The 22,896-nt window shown below is 40.1% G+C and overlaps 1 protein-coding gene across 2 annotated transcripts in view; it reads left to right on the top strand.

Moving 5' to 3' along the window:
- The window catches only part of PARL (presenilin associated rhomboid like), a 48,920-nt gene that overhangs the window by 25,560 nt on the left and 464 nt on the right, over positions 1–22,896 (top strand). The window contains exons 5-9 of one of the 2 annotated variants that reach the window (XM_014846210.3): positions 4,010–4,105; positions 5,446–5,595; positions 7,379–7,449; positions 18,600–18,701; positions 18,841–18,938. In XM_014846210.3, coding sequence (XP_014701696.1) covers positions 4,010–4,105; positions 5,446–5,595; positions 7,379–7,449; positions 18,600–18,701; positions 18,841–18,938 — 517 coding nt within the window. The remainder of the gene's footprint in view (positions 1–4,009; positions 4,106–5,445; positions 5,596–7,378; positions 7,450–18,599; positions 18,702–18,840; positions 18,939–22,896) is intronic. The other variant, XM_014846212.3, reaches the window with a different exon arrangement.

Below are 22,896 nucleotides of genomic sequence, written 5' to 3' on the forward strand. Positions count from 1 at the left end.
CACTATTTTAAAATTTATTGAGATTTGCTTTGTTTTGTGTGAACATATGGTCTTGCCTGGATAATGTTCCATGTGCACTTGAGAAGAATGTGTATTCTCTTGTTGAGTGGAGTGTTCTATAGATGTCTGTCAGGCCTAGTTCTTTTATAGTGTTCAAGTCTTCTGTTTCCTTGCTGATCATCTAATTATTCTATCTGTTATTGCAAATGAGGTATTGAAGTCTCCAACTATTATTGTTGAACTGTTTATTTCTCTCTTCAGTTCTGTCAATTTTTACTTCATATATTTTGAGATTTTATTGTTAGGAGTGTATATGTTTGTAGTTGTTATATATTCTTGATGTATATCAAGAAGTTGTTATATCTTCGTGACCCTTTTATCATTATATAATGTCCTTCTTTGTCTCTAGTAACATATCTTGGCTTAAAGTTTTGTCTTGTTATGCTTGTGGTCTTCTAGATCCCAGGAATATATTAGAGGCTTTTGTAAGCTCCTCTGGACATCTCATTCCCCAGGTTTTTCTCTTAAGATTTTTTCTTTAGTCTCTTTGCCCCAAATATTATCTACCACCTCAGGCAGTCTCGAACTTAAAACTCTTGCCTGTAATCGTTTTTTGACAAATGCCACCGGGAAAAGGAGTTTTGCATTTGATTTCTCAGTCAGTCAAATAACAGGCAGCCTTGCAAGTGGGGTCTTCCAGGGAACTGTTATCAGATAGCTCAGATGATGATAATTTTTTGGTATTGAGGCTTTGAAAGAGTTCCAGCTCCATTATGCTACGTCTGGTGATTGCCAGGGTGCACTGGGAATGAGGTGGTTTTCATGGGTAGCTTATAGCTGGAGAGTGGGGGTGCGGGACTAGGGCAAGTTAAAATGCCTCAAAGCTTGCTGTTCTTACTGAGATTCAGCCATTTTTAAAAAATAAATGCTGGGCTGCTGCAAGCCTTTGGTAGGTTTTTAGAGTTCTGAAAAAGTTGATTCTGAGAAATTTTGCCAATTTTTTTGTTGCTTTTCTGAAGGAGAGAATTTTTGGAAGTCGTTAACTTCATTATTCTTGCTGATATAATCTAGTGCATCACTTTTGGTAAAGGTAGGCACTGAGGCAGCAGCAACCTTCTCGAATCAATAGTGCCAAGCTGAGCTTGTCTAAGAAGTTACTGAGTCAGGAGGAGGCAAGTAACACTCCTCCTAAGTGGAGATACAAGCAGAGACCTTAAGCAGTTCTGCTTCTCAAGGGAGAAGGAGGAGGAGGGAACCATTATTCTTTGAGCCTCTGTATACAAGGTGCTTGTACTATCTTATTTAATCCTCGTTACAACCTTTATGAGGTGTAGGAAGTATCATCCTCATTTTACAAATGAGAAAACTGAAGTGAAGGGGATGAAATGCCATATGCCACAAAGCCACTAAGTGGCATACCCAGGATTCAGACCTGAAAAGGCTGTTCTCTTTCTACCATATTTTTCATTTTTTGGTCACTGTGTGACTGCTACATTTAATCGTGCTTTTTCATTTAATCATCACTCAACTCTTCAAGGTAGATTTTATTACTCCCATTTTACAGGAGAGGAAACTGAGGCTGAGAGGTTAGGCTTCTTGTCCAGGGTATAGTGTAAGTAGGACAGAATCAGTTCTGCTGGACTCTTTCACCCTTACCTTTAGACAGTGTGCAGTGCTGCCTCCATAGGCCTGGGATTACCACACGTCCTCTCCTGCTCACCTGCTTATGGGGACCAGCTTATGCTGTTTCCCAGATAAAGAGCCCTTTATCTGGTGTCTGAAGTTGTAGAGTGGCCAAGGTCAGAAGAAATCCTCTGGGCTACCCATGTCTCTGTGTCTAGTAGGAAGAGCACTAGATTAGGAATTCTGGCTTGGCCATGACTTTGGCTCTCTGAAAACTTGTGCCTCTTAGAGCCTCAGTTTTCTCGTCTGTAATTGGCCTTCAAAATGGGATATGCAAGGAAGAAAATAGCTGCGTTTTACTTTTCTGATTTCGTTTTAGTTCGTGTGTTTTATAATGAATTATAGTGGTTCGTATACATAATTTGGGCATGTATGGTCAGTTGTTCACTGATAGGATGCCACTGGTCTGTGAAGTGAGGGGTTTGAATATAGTGTGTTCCAGTGCCAATATTCTGTCCTAATTTACCAGAAAGGCCTCTTGCATTTGGGTTGAAACTTGGCAGTGTTAACAATGATATCCTTAGTTATCTTTCCCTGTTTCAAGTCTTTTCCCTAGTTGTAAGCTCTTCACCCCGGGTATGCTCTCTACTTCTCTGCAGTGCTGTGGTGCTTACAGTTTCCAGAAGTGTGTGCTGTATGTCACCGATTTCAGGAAGTAATCTGTGGAACTGGCAGAGTAGGCAGAGTAGTGGCCGTTTTTCAGTGTAGCAGGCAGGATCAGGAGCTCTCTTTGCGTTGAACTACAGTTGAAACAAAGTGCAAAGCCCTGACTATCTTTATGATCATGGAAACCTGGAGCCAGACTATTTTCAGGTCGTCTTTACCCTGAGATGTCAATAGCTATGTATTTCAACCTGGACCTTTACTACCTCTGGGTGGTAAAGATGTTTAACTCTCCCAAAAGAAACTAAAGAACCCAGGCAACACTAATCACTGCTCCCTTCCTTTGGGATAAACCCCCAGAGGTCTGTTTCTCCTTCTGAGGAGGCTCTGCCTTTCGTCCGCCCTCCTCCCCTGCCAGGGTTCTATGCTCCTCTGTGGAAGGTACACACAGTGCTCTTACTTGCCTTGCTTATGACCCTTTCTCCCCATTCTTTCATAAATACTGTCCTTCTCATCATCTTTGAGAGAGTTCTAGTTAGTTATTTACCAAAAATGGTATAATAGCTGTCATAGTTCCTAATGGTAAGACATCTGGTAAAATTGATAGAATCAATTCAGTTAAATGTAATAAAACACTATTGAATGTGCTTTGGAGAAAGGAAAAAATGCTGCCAATTCATCTGTGACACACCACCAACTGTAAGATGCATCCTGATTTCAGATATTAAAATGGGAAAAATGTTTTAGAATCTATGAAAAATAGTAACTTCCTTTCCTACTTAGCTCTCAAGCAGGAAAGCAAAAATTGGATAGACTTGGAATGCCAGGGGATAGCTGAGAGCCTTACAGAGTGAGCAAATATGGAAGCCAAAGGTAACTCTGCGATGTAGCAGCTGGCAGGGACTGTACGAGTGTCTTCTAAAATAAATCCTCTTACCAGGGTGTGGCTGGAATCAGTCCTAATTGTTGCTGAAGAAGTTGGGAGGGCTAGTTGCCTGTTGCCTAAAGAGACTGGAGGAATCAATAAATGTTTAAATTCCTTTAATTAATTCCTTTAATTCAAGTAGATGAGCGCCTACTATGTGCAAGGAGGTGTGGTACATAAAGTCAATGAATTTTTTAAAGTTTGTACTTTTCAAGAATAGCTTAATTTCTTCCCTAAAATGTAACTAAATAGTTAATTCTATCATTAGATAAACCTATTCAATTTAGTGGTAGTTCTGCAACGTCAGTTCTTGCAGAAAAATAAAACAGTCATCCAGCTCCCACATCCGTCTTTATCCATATCCGTAGGTTTAAGAAGCATACCATTCCCTGTGGAAAAAGAAGTGATATTATATAGCTTTTCTACTCGGCAGAAGAACCTAATTTTGTGCATTACTTCTGGCTTTGGCTTGGCCATTTTCAAGCAATAATTATAGATCTGTTTATTGTTTATTGAGAAGAGTAAACTGTTCTGAAGAAATAAAATATGGATCTGAGTGAAGGAAATTAACTCCTAGATCATTTGCAGTTTTCCAGAAGTTCTATGACTTTATTAACCCTTGACAGTTTTGATACTTAAAAACATTGATTTCACTTACTTTCCTTAGCTCACTTCCCCCCCAAGTATATAATACTTCTATATAATTGTTGTAGAAAATCTTATTCAGGTAGACTTTTGATCAGGCTTTCTTTGCTCTTATTTTTAATCTCTCTAAAATTATAAATGTTTATTTTGTAGGTATCATAGCTGCAAATGTTTTTGTATTCTGTTTATGGAGAGTACCTTCTCTCCAGAGGACAATGGTCAGATATTTCACATCCAATCCAGCCTCAAGTAAGTTTAACTTGTGTGGTTTTATTTTGAGGTAGAGATAATATGGAAGAAATATGCTTTATTTGAATTGAAATGCTATGAAAAAGATGAGTTCCTTGTCAACAATCGTAAGCAAAATCCAGAGGTTAGACTGTCAGCTCCTTGAGGACAGGACCTCATCTCTCTTATCGCCGTGACCCAGGTAGCCTTACTGTGCCTTGCACATAGTAGATATCTGAATGTTTTTTCAAGACTTAAGATCCATGATCACTACAAGTTTACTTTTTTTTTTAAGATTTTATTTTTTTCCTTTTTTCTCCCCAAAGCCCCCCGGTACATAGTTGTATATTCTTAGTTGTGGGTCCTTCTACTTGTGGCATGTGGGACACCGCCTCAGCGTGGCTTGATAAGCGGTACCATGTCCGCACCCAGGATTCGAACCAATGAAACACTGGGCCGCTTGCAGCATAGCTCACGAACTTAACCACTCGGCCATGGGACCGGCCCACTACAAGTTTACTTTCTGAGGAAACTATTATGTATATACAACTCATATCTATAATTGAAATAATTTACCAATTCTTTTTTCTAACTAACATTTGATGTAAGAACAAGTTAGTTTCATTTAACTGAGAATTTTTATTGGTTGTTTACTAAGTAGAAAAGAAACTTAAGACAGCTTCTTACCACTCTGAAAAATGCTGTTTTTTTGGTGTGTGTGTGTGTGAGGAAGATTCACTGTGAGCTAATATCTTTTGCCAGTCTTCCTCTTATTTTTTTGAGCAAGGTTAGCCCTGAGCTAACATCTGCCACCAGTCCTCCTCTTTTTGCTGAGGAAGATTGGCCCTGAGCTAACATCCATGCCCATCTTCCTCTATTTTATGTGGGATGCCTGCCACAGCATAGCTTGACAAGCAGTACATAGGTCCGTACCCAGGATCTGAACCCGCGAACCCCAGGCTGCCAAAGCGGAATGTGCAAACTTAATTGCTGTGCCACCGGGCTGGCCCCCAGTGTTCCTCTTTTTGCTTGAGGAAGATTGTTGCTGAGCTCTCATCTTCCTCTATTTTATGTGGGATGCCTCCACAATGTGGCTTGATGAACGGTGCTGGGTCTGTGCCCCGAATCCAAACCTACAGACTCTGGGACACCAAAGTGAAGTGTGTGAACTTAACCACTACACCACCAGGCCACCCCTGAAAAATGCTATTTTAAACCATCTTATTTAAGCTTTTAATTGGCTCTGTTTTTGTTTCTCATTTTTGATTTGTTTCATGACAATGCTGAAAAAAGTTTAAAATAGATAATTTTTGCTGACTGTGTGTTCCACGATTACCAGACTTTTTTTCTTTCTCTTGTAGAGGTCCTTTGTTCTCCAATGTTGCTGTCAACATTCAGTCATTTCTCCTTGTTTCACATGGCAGCAAATATGTATGTTTTGTGGAGCTTCTCCTCCAGCATAGTGAACATTCTGGGTCAAGAGCAGTTCATGGCAGTGTACTTATCTGCAGGTAATCAGCTTTAACCTCAGGGCCTGTCGGAGTATAAGCGCTCTCACCCATCTGGAGCAGGGACAAAAGGAGTGATGACAGCCACCTTGTGCATGCAGAAAACGCTCAGTACATACTTGTTTCTCTAATGGTCTGTAGAGGATACGACAGACTGATGGGGCTGTTGTCTTTCCTGCTTCTGATTCTGCTGATTCCCTCTGAGAAGAATGATTTCGGTATGTTTAGTTTTAAATTAAGCAGGATTTAAGGCAGGACAGGCGCTAGGTTTGGTGTAGAATGTAAGCACGTCGTTTTATCTTACTAGGCCTCAGTTCCCTTAGCTCAGGCCACTGGAGATCTGCGGTTCCCAGGCTTCCCGGCTGTCTCAGTCATTTTGATCTTCGTTAAATAACCTTAAGTGCATTTCCCACAGTGTATTCAGTTCCAGAAAACATTAGATCAGAGCTATCCGGTAAGATTTTCAAGAATGAGTTCATTCTGTCTTTGTTGGAAGCATATATGTTGTTAGCATGGAACCATTTCAGTTGTGATCTTAGAGATAGCAGCATTTCCTTATTTCGACTAGGAAATGGTAGACAGGCTTCCAGGTTCCTAGATGCTGCTAAATTGGCAATTAGTCAGTTAAATTTTACTTAGCTGTTTGTAAAATGTGCTTAATTAAAACCACAAAGTATAAAAATTCAATTCTAAAATCCCTTCATTTAGAAACAGTATGTCTGGAAGTTATGTTGTGGTGAAAAAAGCACTGAGCTTGGAGACAGAGGACTTACGTTCAGAGCCTATTTCTGCTGCCAGCTGTGTGATGTTGCAGAAAAAAATATACCTCCTGAGGATAATACTACTTAGGGTTGTAGAAAGGATTAAATAGAAACCCCTATCACAGGGCCCGAGTGAGTACTTAGTGTTAAGTAAATAATCCTGTACATCTAGTGCCTCAAAACTAGAAGCTGAGCACTCTGCCCTGTAAGATGAGTGTAGTTTTTTACCCCAAGCGCTAGTTAAGTTGCTGTAGGTTTACAGCGTCTGTTTCAGGTGCCATTAAGTCCTGCTCTATAGGAAGTTGCTTTTTAAAATGAGGCACACTTGGGCCGGCCTGGTGGTGTAGTGGTTAAGTTCACATGCTCTGCTTCGGCTGCCTGGGGTTCGCCAGTTCGGATCCCGGGGTGCGGACCCAACACAGCTCATAAAGCCATGAGGGGCCGGCGTCCACATATAAAATGGAGGAAGATGGGGACAGGCGTTAGCTCAGGGCCAGTCTTCCTCAGCAAAAAGAGGAGGATTGGCAGCAGATGTTAGCTCAGAGCTAATCTTCCTAAAAAAAGAAAAGAAAATGAGCCACATTCAGCTCAGATGACATTGGAGCCAAAGGGAACTGTAAAGGATCATCTAGTCTGGACCTGCAGCAGGATCGTTCGGCAAGCTGGGTAAAGTATAGACTCCCTGACCCCACGCTAGAGATTCTGATTCAGTGTTTGGAGTGCAGCCCAGAGGATTCCCAGACAGTTGGTGAGTTGGGAACTGGTTTATTTTCATCTTATAAATGAGGAAAATGATAACTGAGAGGTAAAGTGAATGACCTTACGTTACTCAGCAAGTTGTACAGTAGATCACACTTTTCTTTCCCTATAAAATACCTGAAGAGATAAGGCAGGATAAGTATTCATGCCTGTACCTTGTAGGGACCCAGGTAGAAACCTGACATGTTAGTCTCTATGGGGTGGAGATCAGAAATAGAAACCATTTTTATACCTCACTAAAATTACTGAAATGTGACTTTTCTCAGGTGTTATTTCCACCTTTGTCAGTTATGTGTGTAAAGTTGCCACAGGAAGATATGGACCATCACTTGGTGCAGTAAGTATTTCTAACTTAAATTTTTTTAATTTAGTTTTTAACTTCATTTTGAAATAATTTTAGACTTAGAAAAAAGTTGCAGAATACGAAGAGTTCCTATATACCCTTCACCCTGTTGTTAGCTACAAAATGATAATACAATTATCAAAGCCAGGAAATTAACATTAAATAATGCTATTAACTAATCTATATCTAATTTATAATTTGTACATTTGTAAAGCCTTGTAAATTTCAGGCTATAACTTTTAACCATTGGTCATTTATACATACTTACTGGAACAGAGTACGTATCAAGAGAAGTAGTGAGAACAATGGGTGTCCAATCTCCAGTCTCCATCCAGAGAGCCTAATCTAGCATTGGAGAATTCGAACTAATTACAAATTTGAATCTGGTGCTGTATCCTCCTATTTAGTCAATATTTGAGTGTCTGCTATGCATATTAAACTACCTAGGCACTGTAATAGAGATAGGGATACAACCAGTGAACAAATGATCAAAATTCCTGCCCTCAGGAGCTATGTTCCAGATGCTTAAAAAAAAAAATTAAAAATGTGTTTTCTTTTGAGTTTAATGGCAGATTTCTAGGCACATGGAAATCTTTACGTAATATTTCTTTAAAGGCTACACATTTGCTTTATACATGTTTAAATACTAATGCACTTAAATGCGTTCAGATAGGGAATTTCATATTTTAAAAAAACTCTTAAAAGGTCCAATTTTGGAAAAGAATCCTTATGTAACATAATCACCCGTAATTATGTGTTCCTCAGATTTGTATATACATAATTTTCCTAATGAGGCCTATATCTTGTCCTGTGACCTACATTCTTTCTTAGCTTAAGCCTTCCTTTTTTCCCTCATGGAACGTTTGTTTTCTATATAAAATTTAGTTGTGATATAATTTAGATATTTCAAGTCCTATTCTTGATCTCATTTACCAACTAAGGACCTGTTATGTGAAGGCAATGAAGACCACTAGGATGAATCAGAAGTGGACTGCGACCTCCAGTCTAGTCTAGCTGGGGAGAAAACATTGCTCACACATCTAGTACACACTGAAAGGGCTGAGTCTTCTCTAGAGAACTTTGGGCCTTCTGAGGGTGGGGAGATTTTTCTATCAGCTGAGAGGATCTGGGAGGGCATTTTATGTTATTCCCATTTTACAGATAAGAAACAACTCCAAGATGAACAGTGTGACAGCATGGTATTTGTAATTAGACTGGGTTTGAAGCTCAGCTCTGCTGCTTATCTGTGATTTCCAGGACATACTACTTAACTTCTCTGGACCTCACTTTCCCCATGTTAAAATGAGGATGACATGTCCTATTTATGATGTGCAATGCTAAGGGTGTTTAGAGTGCTTAGTATAGTAAGGAGCATGTAGTAAGAAATGTGGAAGTGATAGTTCCCATTCAGTCATCAAAATCTTATAGAGCCATGGCAGGATAAAATTATTATCCTCAAATACTTTCATTTATTCTTGGTTAAAATTAAAGCAAATTGTATCACCAGGTATAATGGTATTTTTAATGAGAAATCTGGGGGGAAAATGCTATTGACAGAATTGTGTTAGAAAATAAGTATTGGGGGCTGGCCCCATGGCCGAGTGGTTAAGTTTGCTCGCTCCGCTTCAGCGGCCCGGGGTTTCGCCGATTTGGATCCTGGGCACGGACATGGCACCAGGCCATGCTGAGGCGGCATCCCACATGCCACAACTAGAAGGACCCACAACTAAAAATACACAACTATGTACTGGGGGGCTTTGGGGAGAAAAAGGAAACATAAAATCTTAGAAAAAAAAGAAAGACAAAATAAGTATTGGTCTTACTGGCTTTGTCATATTCTTTGTTAAAAGATGAAAGAGACTTAAAGAATATTTGTCAATTACCATAGCAGGCAGGAATACTGACTAGTTTTGGTAGGGGTTTTGTTTGGTTAGAGCTATGCATATTCTAAATCTCATTTAAAAATTGAGTTTGTTACTAGTTACTGGCAGGAAGCTTTTCTCTAATATTCTGCTTTTCGAAAGTTTATCATCTGTGAAATGTAACCCTTAATCTTGAGGTGGCAAAGATCAATCAAATGTTGGTTGTAGGAAACAGCGTTTGTTAAAATTTTAGAGAAATCTTTTTCACTTGAAGTTGGAAATCATTTATCATAGGCTGAATTTGCTCACCAATGTTATGATAACCTGCTTGCTATAACTTTGTTGATTTCACTGTCACTGACCTAACCCGTACATAGAGTGAATTCTCTTACTAAGTTAGGAAAGTGTCTTTCGTCTCTTCCTTACAGGGTTGTAAGTTAAATAAAATGGTCACTAAAGCAGATTCGTTTGGAATTCCATTTTGATTTACCTATACTGTTTTGGAGTATATCTCTTTGTATCACTTTTTTAGTGGCTGCTCTAGGTATTGCGATATATATACATCACTTATCACAGGCTTTTGGTGGTGTCATTTTGCCAGTTTAAGTGAAGAGGACTGTACCTCTCTTTTTGTCTTTATACTCTCCCCCAAATTCTCATCTATTTGTCTTAAATATTTCCTCTACGTACATTTAGAAAACCAGTCACTGTTATAACTTTTGCTTCAATCGTTATACATAATTTAGAAAATTCCAAGGGAGGAGGAAAGCCTGTTGTGTTTATGCATAATTTTTCCTTTTTCCATTGTTCTTCCTTCCTGATGTTCTAAGATTCTTCCTTCTATCATTTTCTTTCTGTTTAGAGAACTTTCTTTAGGCATTCTTTTAGGTAAGTCAGCTGGTGACAAATTCTCTAAGTTTTTCTTTGAGAATGTCTTGATTTCCCCTTTGTTTCTGAAGGATATTTTCACTGGATAAACTTCCACGCTGAGAGTTCTTTCAGCACTTGAAAAAGGTTGTGCTGTTTCTTTTTGACCTCCGTGCTCTCTGAAGAAAAATCCCTTGTTGTTCTAATAGCTATAATACCTGTATGGGGTGAGGAGTTGATTCGCTTACTGCTCTTAAGGCTTTTTTTCCCTTTTGTCTTTAATTTTCAGAAGTTTGACTGTATGTCTTGTCATAGATATCTGTGTGTTTTCTTGTTTGGCGTTCGCTCAGCTTCTTGAATCTAGGTTTATGTATTTTGGGAAATTTTCAGCCATTATTTCTTCAGATACTTTTTTTAGTTTCACCCTTTTTATTCTCTTATTTTGGAACTCTGATGACATGATGTTAGATTGTCTGTTATAATCTCATGAGTCCCTGAAACTCTTAATTCTTTTAAGTCTGTTCTCTCTCTGTTGTCCAGATTGGGTAATTGCTGTTCTGTTTCATGTTCACTTATCATTTTCTATCTTTTCCATTCTGCTCGAGTCCATCCATTGAGTGTTTTTATTTAGGTTATTGTGTTTTTCAGTTCTAGAGTTTACATTGTTCTTGATATATTCTCTGTCTTTGCTGAGCCTTTCTATCTCTGTGCTGTTTTCTCATTTGTTTCAAGTGTATTTGTGATTGCTCGTTAAAGCATTTTTATGATGACTGCTTTAAAATGCTTGTGAGATAATTCTAACATCTGTGTCATCTTGGTGTTGGTGTCTATTAATTGTCTTTTCTCATTCAAGTTGAGATTTTTCTGGTTCTTGGTATGATGAGTGATTTTTAAGTGAAACCTGGACATTTTAGATGTTATAAGACTTTGAATATTGTTTAAATCTACTTTTTAGCAGGCCCGTCTGATGAGCAAAGGGGGTACACTGACCATTACTGCCAGGTGAGGGTGGGAGTCCAGGTTCTCCACTCAGCCTCCTTTGACATTGGTGGGAAGAGGGCTCTTGTTACTGCAGGGCAGGGCAGGGAGTTCTGGGAGTTCAGGCTTGCCAGTCAACCTCTGCTACTACCACTCTGGCTAGGAAGAGCAAGGGTACCTTGTCTCTCTGCTACCCATGTGACCTCCTCTGACACCACCCTGTCGGGGTATTGGGATGCTTCATTAGAGTCTGCAAGGGTGGAAGTCTTTTTTGGTCCTTTGACTGGAGAGGGCAGTTTTTGGGGGTGTAGACGTGTTTTCTCTGAGTTCATAGATGTTTCTGGGTTATGAGCCTCTCTAGAGCCCAGTCTGAGCTATATGAGGCTAAAAGAAAACCCAGGGAACTCACTGCTGTGTCATTCTGTAGATCCCCAGGTTCCTAGTTAGTGTGCCTTCCTCTCTCAGGTTTTCAGAGTCTTATGTTTGTTTTACCTAAATATATAGCCCAGGGATTTTAGCTGTACTTAGCTTAAGGGAAGCAGAAGGCCCCTTAGGGCAAATTCTTTTAAATTCATAATGCAAAAAAAATCACACATAGAAATTGTTAATATGATAGATATGAAAATTATATAGATATTGAAAATCGTTTACTGAGGAAATAAGTAAAAAGTTATATATGTATATTGATTACAAGTACACAGCCAGTGTACGTAAGAAATTATTGGTGGAGAATGAAAGATCTTCATCTCTAACCAAGAGGGCAGGCCTCTGGGGTCTTCATGGGTCAAGATTCCTGACTCTCTGTGATTGCATCTGAAATATATATGAATGTGAGATCTTTCTGAGGAGAAAGGGCCCATTTTCATTATATTCTTAAAAGCCTCTAACTAGAAAAGATGAAAATAATGTCTCTCTTCATGGCAGTGGGCCCTAACATTTGTCAAAAAAGTGAGTTGCAATTTATTCAGACACATGACTATGGTTAAATTTGCATAGATAAAGGTCCCTTTGAGAAAATTCTAGAAGGGTAATGGAACTGCCTCCTATCTTTAAAATAATGTATAATAAATACAATTAGTTATAGTTACAAAGAAACTGGCTTTCCATAGGAATACACAGCTAACGAGGATTTTCTTTGATATTAAAATATCTGTAACAAGCTCTTTAGATGGAAAATATAATCATCCATGGAGAAGTAATTTACAGGGACCTAACAGAATTTTAATCATCTTTCACATCAACTAATCAAATTATATTCGCTTCATTTTGCTAAAAGTGTTATTTTATTCTTTTCTCAGAAAATAAAGTTTCACCTTGATTTCTTCTGGGTTTTGTTGAGTTGGCCTTTCTGGTTTTGTTTGAAAGTAAACCTGGGACTCTGAAGTTGCACCTGTGCTGTAAGGCCTGAAGGGTGATGGGCTGCTGTTCACTTTCAAATCTTAGTGACGTGGACATCTACTCTGCTTATATGCTGCTAGATTTTTGGGGCAGATGTTGAAGTTCCAGCCAGAATAAACCTTCCAGAATAAGTAGAAACATGGACAGTGTAACATGCTTCACCCTAGAGGAACTGTGACCTACGAGTTTTGTGGGGAAAAAGCCAGCCATCTTCTGAGGTGGTTCTGATACCCTTGAAAGTTGCTGTGACTCTTCTAGGACATGGAGTAGGGAACCAGGGAAAGGTTGAACAAATTCTGGTGGCTGTGTGCCTACATGTGTGTGTTTCCACAAAACCGGTGATCTCTCTGTTAAGGGAAGTCGGGATTTCAGAAGACCCCCGTGTGTTACAGACTTGCACAGAAGCCAGTTTGGTCCATATACAATAGCAGACAGTCACAGAATATGGAATTAAATACAGAATGTAGAATTATGACTCCTAACCCTCACTACAAAATTGGCAGTTACCACTGACGCCCAGCCTATCCCCTTTAATATGTAGTTGAGGTTATTGTTTCCTTGTTGTTCTTTAACTTTTTCAGGCTAAGCACTGGGTTATCTTTGTCCACTTACCTAACTCAGATCTTAAGTTCTCGTTCCAGTGGATATTCTTGCTATCTTTCCATCTTGCAGTTAGCCCAGCCCATTCCTAGGAGTGCAACTTGAGCTGGTTTCCCTGTTTAGGCCAACTGGCAACTAGTTAGTAGGGGCTGGGGACATCTGGGATCCCTGGAACTCATCATACTTTTCTTGAAGTATCAGTAAACCTAAAATAATCCTGTATTCTGAAGCAACCCTTCACATAGAAGATGCTAAATAAACATTTGGTGATTAAGAGAAGTAGGCACTATTTTGCATAAATAACCTTTTTAAAATGAAAAAGTAGGAACCTTTCCTTTTAATTACAGTCAATTGTAGGAGCACCTTTTAAGAATCCTTTTTCTCTTAGGTGTCTTTTTGTAACATCCTATTTTGAAATAGTTTAAATCTTACAGAAAAGTTGCAGGAATAGTATAAAGGACTCTCAAGTCTTAAAAGAAAACAAACCCTCAGTTTTACTGAGGTATAATTGACATGCAAAAAAGTGCACATATCTTAAGTTTATAATTTGGTAAGTTTTGACATGTAGATACCCATGAAACCATCACCACACTCAAGACGGTGAAAGTATTCATTGTCCCCAAAGGTTTCCTGGTGTCCCTCTGTAGCCTGTCTTTCCTGCTCCTCCACCCCATTCCTAGGCAACAACTTCTCTCCTTTCTGTCAAGGTAGATTCATTTGTACTTATTTTCTAGAGTTTTATATTAATAGAATCATACAGCATATACTCCTTTTTGTTCTGGCTTCCATTACTCTGTACAGTTATTTTAAAATTCATCCATGTGGTTGCGGTTTCAGTAATGTATTCCTTTATATGGGTGAATAATATTCCATTATATGGATATTCCATAATATGTATATCCATTCACTTGATGGACATTTGAATTGTTTCTAGTTTTGGCTGTTATAAAAAAGCTGCCACAAACATTTGTGTACAACTCTTTGTGTGGATGTATGCTTTCATTTCTCTTGGATAAACACCTAGGAGTGGAATGACCAGATCATATGGTAAATACATATTTAACTTTTAAGGAACTGCCAAACTGTTTTCCACCATGGTTATAGTATTGTACTTTCCCACCAGCAGTGTGTGAGATGCCGTTTCTCCACATCCTCACCAACACTTGGTACGGTCAGTCTTTTTAATTTGTAATAGGTGATATCTCGGTGTGGTTTTAATTGTCATTTTCCTAATGACTGATGATGTTGCTCATCTTTTTATGTGCTCATCTGCTATCCATATATCTTCTCTGAAGTGTCTGTTCAGTCTTTTGCCTATTTAAAAAAATTTTTCTTTTGAGTTTTTCTTTATATATTCCGGATACAAGTCCTTTATTAGCTTTCTGTTATGCAGATATTTTCTTTTAGCCTGTATCTTATCTTTTCTCTTAACAGTGTCTTTTCAAAGAATGTAAGTTTTTAATTTATATGAAGTCTGATTTATTACTTTGTTTTATTATGGATCATGCTTTTTGGTCTCATAATTATGAAATCTTTGCCTAATCTGAAGTCACAAAGAATTTTCTCCTAAAAGTTTTTACTATATGTTTTATATTTAGGTCTGTGTTTCACTTTGAAAACTGCAAAATACTCTTGAACCAGTCACCAGTCTTTTAAACATTTTGCAACATTTTACTTGTCATTTTCTCTATGTACCTGTGCTTTTTGTTTTCCAGCTCCGTTTGAGAGTAGGTTGCATACCTCATGCTCTTTTACCCGTAAATACTTCAGTGTGTATTTCCTAGGAACACAAATATCCTTATATATCCCATGGTACAGTTACCAAATTCAAAAGATTTAATTGTTATACCAGTATATATCGGTACCATATATTATACCAATATATACCAATACTTTAATCTATAGAACATATTCTAGTTCCGTCAGTTGTCCTAATAATGTTCTTTGTAGCTATTGTACTGCATTTAGTTGTCGTGTCTTTTTGGTCTTCTAAAAGCTGACACATTTCCACAGCCTTTTTTTGAAATTGAGCTATAGCTGACATAACATTCTATTAGTTTCAGGTGTACAACATAATGATTCAATATTTGTGTATATTGTGAAATGATCACCACAAGAAGTCTACTTAACATCTGTGACTATACCAAGTTACAAAATTTTTTTTCCTTTGTGATGAGAACTTTTACGATCTGCTCCCTTGGGGCCAGCTCCATGGCCGAGTGGTTAAGTTCGCACGCTTCGCTTCAGCGGCCCAGGGTTTCGCCGGTTCAGATCCTGGACATGGACATGGCACCACTCATCAGGCCATGCTGAGGCAGTGTCCCACATGCCATAACTAGAAGGACCCACAACTAAGATATACAACTATGTAGCAAGGGACTTTGGGGAGAAAAAGGAAAAATAAAATCTTTAAAAAAAAAAAAAAAAGATCTGCTCTCTTAGCAACTTTCAAATATGCAACACAGTATTAGCTATGATGACCATGCTGTACATTACAACCCCAGGACTTATTTGTGACTGGAAGTTTGTACCTTTTGACCCCTTTCATCCATTTCGCCCCCTTCCTCTGGTAACCACGAATCTGCTCTCTGTATATATGAGCTTGTTTCTTATTTTGTTTTTTAGATTGCACACATAAGTGAGATCATACAGTAGTAGCCTTTCTCTGTCTAGCTTGTTTCACTTAGCATAATGCCCTCAAGGTCCATCCATGTTGTCGCAAATGGCAAGATTTTCTTCCCTTTTGTGGCTGAATAATATCTCATGTATATGTATATCTAGCACATTTTCTTTATCCATTCATCCATCATTGGACACTTAGGTTGTTTCCCTATCTTGGCTATTTTTAATAATGCTGCAGTGACCATGGGGATGCATATATCTTTTTGAGTTAGTGTTTTCATTTTCTTTGGATAAATACCTATAAGTGGAATTACTGGGTCATGGGATAGTTCTATTTTTAATTTTTTGAGGAAGCTCCATACTGTTTTCTGTAGTGACTGCACCAATTTACATTCCTATCAATAGTGCACAAAGGCTCCCTTTCCTCCACATCCTCACCAACACTTATGTCTTGTCTTTTTGACAGTAGCCATTCTAACGTGTGTGAGTTGATACCTCATTGTGGTTTTGATTTGCATTTCCCTGACAATTAGTGATGTTGAGCACTTTTTGATATTAAACCCTTGCCAGATAGGATTTGCAAATATTTTCTCCCCATTGGTAAGTTGCCTTTTCATTTTGTTGATGGTTTCCTTTGCTGTGCAGAAGCTTTTTAGTTTGATGTAGTCCCACTTGTTTATTTTTGCTTTTGTTGCCTTCACTTTTGGACAGCGTCCGCCCCCCCCTGCGCCCCGCCCCCAATGACATTAACAGTTTTGAACAATTCAGGCCAGTTTTGTAGAATCTGTTTCCTCACGATTAGATTCTGATTGTGTATTTTTGATTGGAATGCTGCATGAGTGATGTTCTGTCCTTCTCAGGTATCGCAGCTGGAGGTACATGATACTACGTGTTTCCCTCTTGTCCATTTGATGTCTAGTTAGGGTGTTATCCAGCTTCTCTATTGTAAAATTATTTTTCCTTTTCTTTTTAAAATTAATAGGTAATTTCTGAGAAGATAATTTGGGATTATGTAAATATCTTGATACTCTGTTCATCAACCCCCCTCTCCTACCCAGAAATAGCATCCATTGATTGATTATCCTGGCTTGCATCCATTTCTACTGTGATGGTGGTTGTTGGGTGAAGATGTACGTTTAATTAGCGCCCTCTGATGTTAACATCTTCCATAACCGTGTCTCACTTATTAAAACTAGGAAACTAACATTGGTACATTACTGTTAACTGCAGGCCATATTTGGATTTCCCCAGCTTTTCCATGATGTTCTTTTTTTGTTTCAGGATACTACACTGCATTTAATTGTCACATCTTTTTAGTATCCTACAGTCTGTGATGGTTTCTCAGTCTTTCCTTGTCTTTCATGACCTTGATACATTTGAAGAGTAGTGGGAAGATATTTTGTAGAATGTCTCTCATGGGAGTTTTATTATTTTTAATAATTGATTAAGATTTGTCTCTCCTAAGAATTTTGGTAGAAGACAAGCTAACCTAAAGCGACTGCCTCCCTTTGCTCTATGGCAGGTCTCCAACCACACTCAGCCTCTTTGCATTCCTCCACCTTACTGTACTCTGGCCTCCAGGCTTGGTTCAAGCTGCTTTTCTACCTAGGACACTTTTCCCATCTCCTCCCATTTTATCTGGCCAAGCCCTGGTCACCCTTCTATGCAAAGCTTGATGTCGTTTATTAACCCTGAGTTCTCCCTTCTGTGTGCCGCCGTAGCATGCTCTACTTCACCTTCATAGCTGATCATATTTTGTTGTTTTTACCTGTTTGTGTCTTTCCTGCACTCTGTAAGCGCCGTTAAGCAGGGTCTGTTGGTTTTGTTCCCATCTATATCCCCAACATCTAGCATAATGCCTGGTATGTAGTAGCACTCAAGTGTTTGAATGAGTAATTATTGTGAGATTTAATGTGAATTTGAAATTATCCAATTTCTCAAGTATTCTGCCAGCTAGAGGAATTGGGAACATGTCTAACATTAAGAGATGTTAGGTAAATTAGCATAATTTATGCAGGAGATGTTTCATAGCCATTATGAATTGAAATTATGAAGATTACATAGCAGCCTGGAAAAACACATGGTAAAAGAAAAAACTATACAGCAATTATAATTTCAACTATAACAAGAAATGGTTGACTTATTGATCATAAGGTTGTGAGGTTTAGATTTTTATTCTCTAATGCGAGGTTGTTGAGGGAAGTGCCTCTCAAGCAGGTGGGTGCATGTGTGTCCCTGGGAGGATACTGTGAGGCAGGTCATGCAGAGCCATGGGATAAACATGGCATGCCTTCCTGGAGCAGAGCATTTGCTCAAAGGTTTTAAGGAAAATGTTTAGTTTTATTATGAAGTAGTATGCAAATTTCACATGATTTTTTTTAAGGTAAAGTATTATACTTGGAAGAAATTCTATGCATGTGGGTTTCTTTGGGCAAATTCATGCTCACTCACTCTGTTTGGGGGAGCTTTGTTGAAGTTTGAGAAGTTCTTTTATGTCATTAAATGCAGTGATGCATGTGACACGTTTAACACCCCGCTCCGCCTCCCGTGCAGTTCATGAAGCTCTCCCAGGTTGGTGGTTGCGCATCTGATTGTCTTGGTTAATCCTTTCCAGGTGGTTCCTACGTGAGGGACTTGGAGCGCCTTTGCCTGATATTTTGTACGTTAGTAACTGAAAGCTTGTTCTAAGCTTTGTGCTCACCTAGAAATTTGTGGCTTATAAACTTCCTGGAAAAAGTATTGCTACTTCAGACGTTGCAGTCACTAAGCATTTGCACGTTGAGAGTGTCACCTTTTCACTGGTGTGTTACTTTGCAGTCGGGTGCCATCATGACTGTCCTTGCAGCTGTCTGCACGAAGATCCCAGACGGGAGGCTGGCCATTATCTTCCTGCCGATGTTCACGTTCACGGCGGGGAATGTGAGTACTTTTCTGAGGCGAAGTGCTGGGGTCAGGGATGAAGCTTTTACGTTGACTGAATTCTTGCCCTTAAATTAGAAATGTTCATGCTGGAGGAATCAAAGTCGTACTAGTTCTTTTCTTTTTTGCTGGCTTTCAGGCCCTAAAAGCCATTATTGCCATGGATACAGCAGGAATGATCCTGGGATGGAAATTTTTTGATCATGCAGCACATCTTGGGGGAGCTCTCTTTGGAATGTAAGTTTGAGTGTACTTGATGGCTACACTGCTTTCTGGGGTCATTTCCCTACCCTGCCCCTAAGGACGGCAGAGTAATGCAGTTAGCTCTGTGATCGAAGTGGGGCCGGGAGGGGGTTGGGAGGGCGAGGGAACCTCAGCATGGTTTGCCTTGGCCCTGCCCAGTTTCACCGTGTGGGGTGGGACGTGAGAATATCAGCCCGCCCCTGCGTCGGTCATTTGTAGGGAGAGACCATCTGCCTTTACCCTGCCCTCAACCTCAAGTCACCCCAACTCCTGAACTGTCGTGATCGCTAGCCCCTCTTGGAGGCTGTTCCCCAGCCTCCCCAGTCTGTGGTGTCATCATCTTTCCCACTCTCAGGCCTCCTCTCCCCTGCCCCCCTCCCCCCGCTACCACTGACCTCCATCTCCCCGTTGCTGGACAGACACACTGAGTGGGTGGAGTTGTTCCTCTGCCTGCGGTGAGAGGGTGGGTGCATGCTGTGTGACCGAGGAGAGGCCAGGGATCGTCAACCAGTGTTGCCCACTTACTGAGCATCTGCTGTGTGGCAGGCTCTGAGCTAGTCCTTACATTATACTCTTATTACCCCCATTTTACTGACGGGAAACTGAGGCTCAGAAGTGATCTTCCCCGGGTCAGATAGCTCTTAAGCAGCACAGCAGAGATTTAAACCCAGACCCAAAGCCTTCCCACCCTTGTCACATCATATTGAGTACAATTGCATTGTAGTCACAGGATCTTCCATTTGTGCTTCCGACAGTGGACTTTTGCGTAGACCATAGTAGTTCTGTAGTGACTCTGTCATCTGTCTGATGTGCTGGATCCCGAATGGCCTGTCTTTTCTTGCATAAATGTTGCCCTTTGCCCTTACCTGCTTTTTACTTTGTTTCATGACAATGGAAAAACTTAGATTTTTCTACCGTTTTTTTTTTTTGAGGAAGATTAGCCCTGAGCTAACTGCTGCCAATCCTCCTCTTTTTGCTGAGGAAGACTGGCCTTGAGCTAACATCCATGCCCATCTTCCTCCACTATATATGTGGGACACCTACCACAGCATAGCTTGCCAAGTGGTGCCATGTCCATACCTGGGATCCGAACCGGCAAACCCCGGGCTGCCAAAGCGGAACGTGCGAACTTAACTGCTGTGCCACCGGGCCAGCCCCTCTACCTTTTTTTTAAATTAAAAAACTTACCCTAAGTGGAGCAGTTTTGCCCAGTAGGCGGTAGAACTAAATGCTATTATGCCATTTATAATTTTCAGTGATGATTAAAGAATAGCATATGTGAGTTCTAGCTTTAATAGCAACACATTATAAATAGTCAAAACTGACCTGATATTACAGTGTGAGAAAAATAAAGACTTTTAAAAAAAAGCGTTCTGTTTTATGAACTCTAAATTTATCTGGATCCCTCCATGTATACTTAAAGGATCTTCTCCCCAGCAGGTTTTTATTCTTCTGAACTATAATTAGGTGACCTTTTTCCATTCTGAAAATAATTGGATCAAATGCATTTTAAAGTCCGGGATCTGAAAAGCAGAGGAATCCTTTCTCTTTGCTGTTTCTAATTTCAACTCCTTTCATTTACTAGATCTTAGTCGTGTCCAGAATTCGTCTTTTCTAACATCTTTAATCTAGATTTAGAAATGTTTCCTAATGGTGAAGATTCCATCAGTGTCCTGCACATTTCCTTGACTTCGTCCTTCCCCGGACTTGATGGTCCTTGCCTGGTGCTGTTGCAGTGATCGTCCGCGTACATGGGTTGTGTGCTGTGTGCCTAAGCTGAGGGCTCGTTTAATGCTCTCACACTCTGGGGAGGTATTCCATTGTACAGAAAGGAGACTGCTTAAAGCAGGGAGCTTGTGCAAGGTCTCACAGCTCGTCACCGCAAAGGGTGAGTTTCAGACTGAGCTCTAGACTGTGAGGCTGCTGCTGCCGAAAGGATACCCCAGAAACGGGTCATTTTGAAGTGTTTTTCTAATTTTAATTTAGCCAAATGACCGATTACATTTAAACTTACAAGTGTAATCAGAATGATGTACCTGCAAGATTTAAAATATTTGACTCTTTTGGGGCCGGTCCGGTGGCGCAGCGGTAAGTGCGCACATTCTGCTTCGGAGGCCCGGGGTTTGCCAGTTCGGATCCCGGGTGTGGACATGGCACGGCGTGGCAAAAGCCATGCTGTGGTAGGCGTCCCACGTATAAAGTCGAGGAAGGTGGGCACGGATGTTAGCTCAGGGCCAGTCTTCCTCAGCAAAAAGAGGAGGATTGGCAGGTGTTAGCTCAGGGCTGATTTTCCTCAAAGGAAAAAAAAGAAAAAAGGAAAAAGATAGAGTATTTGACTCTTTGCTTGAAATAAGTAGGTTACAAAGATTTGGGAAGACACTCTGTTAGTGGGGAGTTCCTGACAAGTGATTCATTTCTGGCAAGAATTTCACAATTGCATTTGGATCTTAGGGCGATCCCTTTTCTCTTGTTTAAGTTCACCACAGAATTTGACTCTAGGCCCAAAAGAATTTTGCTACATGCCTATTAATTGGCATGTTTTTTAAATGACCTTTTTTTCCTATAAATTTACTGATTATTTTATTTTTCAAAATTTTAATGGTGACTATTTTCATGATCAGATTTTAACTATATTTAGTCAATATTAAGATTCAGGTACAATCCAAGCACTTTATAATAAGTACATACTCAGAACATTAAAAACATGTTAAAGCATTAAAGTACTATTCTTTCTTCTTTTTTTTGAGGAAGATTAGTCCTGAGTTAACATGCACTGCCAATCCTCCTCTTTTTGCTGAGGAAGATTGGCCCTGAGCTAACATCCGTGCCCATCTTCCTCTACTTTATATGTGGGACGGCTGCCACACCATGGCTTGCCAAGTGGTGCGTAGGTTCATGCCGGGATCCGAACTGGTGAACCCCTGGCTGCCCAGGTGGAATGTGTGAACTTAACTGCTGTGCCACCAGGCTGGCCCATAAAGTGCTGATACCAATCTAAGTCAGAGCAGTTTTCAGTCAGGTGTCTGGGAGATGCAAAGATCAACAAAATCTGGTCTCTGTCTCAGGGAACGTGAAATCTGTTTGGGGAAACCAGGGCAATAATAAAGGTTTCAACAATAAAAGCTTTCATTAACAGCCATTCCAGGTCAACTCCACCTCTTCCAGGAAGCCCTCCCAGCTTTCCCCCTGCCCAGGAAGGGAGGTAGGTGACCCTGAGTTGCATTTGCAGCCTGTGCTGCCCTCCGGTGGCTGCCTGGTCTTGCAGTACCTGGGCCTGTGGGCTTCTCAAAGCCAGGCCCTTCTCATTTGTCACTCATTGTGTTCCTCAGCTTATAGTAGATGCTCCCTAGATGCTGCAGAACAGTACACTGGTTAGAGCACAGTTTTGGAGTCAGATTTGGGTTCCAGTCTCAGTTTTGGTGATTCCTAGTTGTGCAGCCTGAGCAAGTTAAGTTCCTGAACCTCTCAGTGCTTCAGCTTCCTCATCTTATTGCTTCTGGCTGCTTTTAGGCAGTTTTTAACAGGAGCATGGGGGTTAGAGCTTTATTTTAAAAGGTGGGAATTAGGATCAGCAGACCCCCTTTTGTGTAGCCAGGCGGAAGATGACAAGAAGCATTTAAACTCCTATAGCCATCATTAGTAAAGTCTAATTCTGACATTTCTTACACTTGACATAATAAAGAGAGTCCTGGTTTAGAATCATTTTGACCTGCAGGTGAGTCCTTGATCAACCGCTTAGAAGCTGTTAGCACATTGCACAAGTGACTTTCTCCCTGACTTGGTTCCTTGTGTCTGTAAATGGGAAAAGGGATGCTTAACTTGCGGCGGGGGGGGGGGGGGGGGTGAGTGTGTGTGGTGCTTACACGCTTCAGGGCAGTCACACAGGTTCCATCCTGCTTCCATCTTTTATGTACTCTGTATATTAAAGGTAAGTCAATGATCTACATTAAGT

The sequence above is a fragment of the Equus asinus genome, chromosome 5 (assembly GCF_041296235.1).
Source record: "Equus asinus isolate D_3611 breed Donkey chromosome 5, EquAss-T2T_v2, whole genome shotgun sequence".
Classification (NCBI taxonomy): Eukaryota; Metazoa; Chordata; class Mammalia; order Perissodactyla; family Equidae; genus Equus; species Equus asinus.